Source organism: Alligator mississippiensis, chromosome 7, assembly GCF_030867095.1.
Source record: "Alligator mississippiensis isolate rAllMis1 chromosome 7, rAllMis1, whole genome shotgun sequence".
Classification (NCBI taxonomy): domain Eukaryota; kingdom Metazoa; phylum Chordata; order Crocodylia; family Alligatoridae; genus Alligator; species Alligator mississippiensis.
The window spans coordinates 15,282,939-15,289,142 of record NC_081830.1 but is presented as its reverse complement, the minus strand read 5'-3'; the positions used below and the strand labels follow the sequence as shown (position 1 = coordinate 15,289,142).

Sequence of the window (6,204 nt, the reverse complement as noted above, 5' to 3'; positions counted from 1 at the left end):
AATGGGGTGAGCCACCCAGACCAACTTTTACCATGTTAGTTTATATAACCCACAAATGCACAATTGTCCCGCTGGTTAAAACTGTATAGCTATTTTTTGTAACTGGCCATGGCCCAGGTGGCCCACCCTGTTCCGTGGCCCATGGTCCAGTTTGTAAGAGGTCCATTTTCTGATCCTGGCCTCTATCAGAGACACGGGGCATTGAATTAAAGATGACAGCTATATTAACATACAGTTAAAAGATTCCCAAAGAAAGTTATCAAAATTGCATTATTGAGCTGAAAAGAGCTAGCTGAAGAGTTATGGGCAGCTTTGAGGAGTCGCAGCCATCTTTATCTGTCCTCCCTAGTGCCTTTTTCCTCTGTCTGCTTGTTGCCATTTTTGCACAGGGCATTCATGGAGTCTAAAGGAACACAGCAATGAAGATCTGCATTTCTCAGGCTTGTCTATCCTTTGCTAATCTCACAATTCATCTGAAAGTCAAGAAGACCAGAGTTTGAGACAGAACAAGGTGGACATAGTGACATGTTTATTAAAACACCAAGAAGCACATGGCATAAAAGGCAAGAGGGAAGATGCCAAGCCACGTATACCAGAGGTGATGATGGGCCTAAAATACACATTTCCTGAAAGTGTCTGAGTGCCTCTGAATTGTTAGGTGCCTAAATATCTTTGATAGTCTGGCCTCCCTATGATACAGATCTTGGCCCCAAAGCAAGACAAACAATTATATAGTAGTCTAACCAAAAGATTAAAATTAAAACTTTTTAAATATATCAATCTGGGAATGTTTCCCTCTGGTTCTCTGCTTCAAAGCTAAGCTGGATTCTAGGGAATGGTCCCATGTGGCCCAAGAGAGACGTGGTTAAATCCCCTTCATGCAGCTTCAGGTCTTCTATTCTCTCTAGTGACAAACTGGTTTGGGTCTAGTTCTGTCAGCCACGGAGTGAAGGTAAGATATCTGAGCATTTAACACCAAGATAAGACTGTGTTAGGGAAAAGGGAAATTATATAGATTGATCGAAGGAAAGTGAATAAAGACTCCTGGGTCTAGATAATCAGATCACAAACCAGGAAAAACCTGAGTAAGTAAGCTGCAGGCAGTTTGTCATTGCAATAAAATGTATTTGGGTGGTTAAAAGATGTGTGTGTGTGTGTGTGTGTGTGTGTCCATCCCCACGTCATTTAGGGACTTGAAAATGAGTTAAACCTAGAAACGTAGAGGACAATGTAAAAGTATTAAAAATGCTCTAGCTGGGCAGGGGGAAAAATTATCAAAATGAAACAAAATAACCAGAAAAAACCTCCCCCCAGAAAATTTCAATTTTTCACCAAGAATCCGTTTATTATTTCAGTTTTTGACAACTGGATATTTTCAAGCAAAACTGGCAGAAATAACATTTTAAATCAAATTTTCTTCTTTCCTTCTTTGAACCTTTTTATGTTTTAATATTAGTGTTTCTATGTAAGTGAATAGTTTTGAAGAAATAGAAATACTGTGACAAAGGCTAGGTTTAGAAAAATACTTCTTTTTAGCAGAAAACTTTAATGGAAACAGACCTCCGGCTCTATATTCAAAGCCCGATTTGAGAGCCTCAGCAATGCTCAGAAATAGCCCAATTCCAACCCCCTCCACGCATTATCTCTTGTTCCCCAGAATAATGCTTGCAGGGAGAACAGAGGAGGGACCGGCACTGTTGATATCCAGCAAAATTTATTTTACATCTCATAGTGCCTCCAAAATCTGTGTCAGGGGGCACCTAAGAAGCACGCTGAGCAAACACATAGTAAGATGCACTCCCTTCCCAAAACAGTTTACCATCCTTGTACAGAAATGGCAAAGATGAATGAGACAGAGTCTAGGGGACCAGAGGGATGGTACTAGGCAGGGATGGCACACAGCTAGCACTCCGGTTGGGCTGGGATCACGTAAAGGGGTTAGAACCAGGTGGCAGGCGGTCTGCACATGGAGCTCAATATAAATCATTCTGGACAAGGTCCTTTGTAATACCTTTTATTAGACCAACTAAATAGTTGAAAAAAATGTTTTTTTGCAAGCTTTTGGGCACAAAACCTTTCTTCAGGCATAGGGAGAGTGTGATGGTGTTTTCTGTTCCCCTGGATGGAATAGAAACCAGTGTGTAAAATGCAGGTCTGTGAAAATGCAACTGCTTGATGGTGAGGATCAGAGGTGATGGGTGACAATAGGTGGCAAGGACAAGGTGACACTTAGATGCTACTTGTAGCTCTGCTGTATGCACCTGGGAAGAGGAAAGGAGGCTGAGTTAGCATTTTGTTGAGCACAGCACTACCAGCTAAACACAAATGCTTTAAAATACTGTGTTGAGAAAACATATTAAGCAGCAGCTACTCCGACCCAAGAGAGGTTCGAGTAGGGCTGTGGCCCAAGGAGGAAAACAGGAAAGCATGCCAATTCTAGCAGGTCAATTGTAAAGCATAGTAAGGTAGGCCAAAAGGGAATTTGAAAAGTGTTTTGTGAAAGAACGAAGAATTGTTTAAAAGTATATCAGAAGCTGGGTAGTAAACTGGGCAGTAGAAAATACTGGGGAGATGCCCATGCTAGATCCACGCTATATAAATGCAGAGAAATTAAAATGAAGTGACAAGGGAGGAGTTTTAAAAGCAAATCCATAAATTAAAACAGTAAGCAAGTGACTGGGACCTGATCATCTTTCCTGAGAGTTGTGTAGGAATTATATGTGAAACTGCAGGGCTGCTGTTCATAGCATGTCACCTAGCAAGGGCCTCCGTACCAGAAGAGTTTCGGGTTGACAACACAACACCCAACTTCAAAAAAGGGCTCCAGAAGTCGTCTTGGGAACTACAGCCCAAGGTTTTTTCACTTCTATCCCTGGAATTTGATAGAAAAGATAGTAGGAATAAAATGATAAGTCCCATGGGTATATCTGGTTAAATGTCATGAAACAAAGGGTTGGGCTAAATGGCCATTCTCAGTGTTCCCACAAGATACTCAGTATCCCAGTTGGTAAAATCCATGCTGATGGTGAGGAGCTGTGGAGACATCTCACAAAATTAACAGCCCTACTCAGTGTAATGAGAGACCGCTGTTCCTGGGCCACTAATTGTTGCTGTAGTTCTTGCTTTTGCTTCTGTTAGGGAAATATCAAATGCAGAATTATTTACTGCTAAAAAGAGCATATGAATGATTGTTTTGGAAATGCTGTTTCTGATGGTTCATAGCTGAGTGTTTCAACACCTCAGGCCACTGCTCTTCTTTCCCAGCTGGTTCCCGGGTCTGGCTATATCCCATCAGTGTTCCAGTCTGTAGAGGGGAGATGGGTTTATTCATAGTGATGCCTTGGAGGAGAAGGGGAAATGAGGCAATGAAATAACATGCTCCATGAAGCATTACAGGATCAATTAAAAAAAATATAAAATGCTCTGTTTTTCCCTGAAATATTATTTTTAGATGCCTTGGTGTTTATAGAGGTACAGTCACAAGCAACGACTTTTACAGAAAGTCGCAACAAGTGAAAACCAGAAAAGCTGCTTTCCACTAAACTGTTCCCAGCAGTCCCACGTGGGCACCTTTGACATTTTGGTCGAGATGTTACTACTGATGTGAGCTTCCCTTGTACATTTGTTGCTCTGACCTTGATCGCTACCTTTGTTCTCCCTTCACCAGCCTTGTACAAGGCACCAAGGAGAAAAATGTCCAACAGAACTGCAGGGACAGGATTCCTCCTTCTGGGGTTTTCTGACACTCGGGAGCTGCAGATCTTACACTTCCTCCTCTTCCTAGCAGCATACCTGGCAGCCCTGACAGCGAATCTCCTAACAATCACAGCTGTAGCCCTCAGCCACCACCTCCATTCCCCAATGCACTTCTTTTTGATAAATTTATTCATCCTAGACCTTGGCTCTATCTCAGTGACCATGCCCAAATCCATGTCTAACTCTTTATTGAACACCAGGTGGATTTCCTATGCTGGATGTGTTGCCCAAGTGTTTTGTCTCATCTGCTTCTTGGGAGCAAATTTATCCCTTCTCACAGTTATGGCATACGACCGGTACATTGCCATCTGCAAACCACTGCATTATGAGATAATAATGAACAGGAGAGCTTGCATCCAGATGCTTGCCTGTGCTTGGGCTGCTGGTGTCATGTACTCTGCAATGCACACCGGGAACACCTTTAGTCTCCCCTTCTGCCACTCAAATACCATCAACCAGTTCTTCTGTGAAGTGCCCCAGCTGCTCAAGCTCTCCTGCTCCGGCACATACCGCAGAGAGCTGGCAGCTCTTGTCTTCAGTTTGTGTTTAGTTTTAGGCTGTTTTGTTTTCACCGTTGTGTCATATGTTCAGATCTTCACCGCAGTGTGGAGAATCCCCTCTGAGCAGGGCCATCAGAAAGCCTTCTCCACCTGCATTCCTCATCTGATTGTGGTCTCCCTGCTTCTGTCTACTGGCAGCATTTCCTACTTGAAGCCCGTCTCTGACTCCTCGTCCCCCCTGGATCTCCTGGCAGCTGTTCTGTATTCTGTGGTGCCTCCATTGATGAATCCGGTCATCTACAGCATGAGGAACAGGGAGATCCAAGCTGCCCTGAGGAAACTGCTCCACAGGCTGATCCGCTCCAAGAACAATATGTCCATCTTTCTTTCATGAGTTTGCTTTTCTTATATTTCTTTTATAATTAACTCATGAAATTATTGTTTTCATACTTTAGTGTGCAACCTATTTACAGAAAATAAAGGTGGTGGGTTATTCTCTAACTTCGTAGGTACAATGACACTTGACTTGTCATTTTGTTTAAATTCTTTTGAAGCAGGGAAGTAATGTTTCTTGCTTCAATTTTACCATCTGCACCACCTAAAATATATGCCATCATTTGCAAGATGATGAATGGAAGACTTTAGTTTACCAGTTGGTGTATTAGTATTATTATTTGCATCACTAATATGTAGGGGATTTAAACAATGGTCTACAAATTAATTAAACAGTGAGACAGTAGGAGTATTGGATGTCTTATTACTCAACCTCCTTTTTTAATGTGAAAGCTCTTCCCATGAGATATCAGGGTGGTTGAAGTCACTCATGATGACCATGCAGTGAAAGCGTACAGCTGCTGCCAGTTCCCTAGCAAATTCATGGTCAAGCTCTTCCTCCTGGTTAGGAGGTCTGTAATAGCCTCCTACAGTTATAGCCCCTCCACCATGGTCTCCCCGTATTGTAACCCAGAGGGTCTCAAGTCACCCTCCATGGGTGCCAATCTCTGCTTGTAGGGAAGTGTCCTGCTCCTTCACATAGAGAGTTACACCCCTGCCCTTTCTTGCAACACTATCCCTCCCATACAAGGTATAGGCATCAAGACCTGTGGTCCAGTCATAGGTGGAGTCCCACCAGGTCTCCATTATCCCTATGAGATCATATTCATTTTTGGTTACCAAAAGAGCCAGTTTCTTCTGTTTGGCCCCATGTTCCTGGCATTTGTGTACAGGAAGCTAAGCCTGCGATTGGGAGCTCTGGGATTCCCGGTGCTCTTAGAAGAGTCTCATTTTGGGGCTGGGGTTGGAGTGAGATCCTTTGTGTTACCTGACCTCCTGATTCTGTGGTTGCCCTGATTCTTCCAGGGCTTGTACTAGTGATTGTCCACCCGTGCCCTGGCGATCTTAGTGTAAATATCACGGCATCCTTGGGTTAAAGAATGCCATCATCAGTATTTGTTTCCAATATTAAATGGCTGGAAAGGAGTCTGTGTAGCTTTCTGGATGGGCACATCCCCAGGTAAAATATTATATTAATGCTGGTTGGACCCTACTGCATGTTTAGCCATCTGTTAATATGAACCCACAATCTTACATACGTGTCCCTTTTTCATGTTAAACCCAAGTGGCTAAATACATACATGCTGTGTCAATTTTAGCGTGATGGAAAGGCATTTTGGAAGAGGAGGACTTGCAGTATTTCCTAGGACAACCTATGACTGAAGAATAATAGCACGTGTTGATCCTGTTGATGTTGTTGGGAGTAACCATTTTCTTTGAAGAGTTCTCATTTTGACCAATGCATTTTCTCACTGAATGGTGAATTGAAGCACAAACTTTTAGTCATGATGGGATACATGTCCAAGAAGAGGGTGATATGGGTTAATCTTCCCGTGGCCAAGATGGTTCTGAAAGCAGATCTCTCAGTTTCCAAGGAACTGAGTATGAGGCTGAT

At 42.9% G+C, this 6,204-nt stretch overlaps 1 protein-coding gene across 1 annotated transcript; it reads left to right on the top strand.

Moving 5' to 3' along the window:
• Nucleotides 1–4,038: 4,038 nt before the first annotated feature.
• On the top strand, nucleotides 4,039–4,557 carry LOC132251679 (olfactory receptor 14C36-like; the record flags this gene model as incomplete). Its single annotated transcript, XM_059731628.1, has 1 exon — nucleotides 4,039–4,557. A coding segment is annotated over exon 1 (519 nt), but the record flags the coding sequence as incomplete, so codon positions are not given.
• Between the last annotated feature and the right edge of the window lie 1,647 nt (nucleotides 4,558–6,204).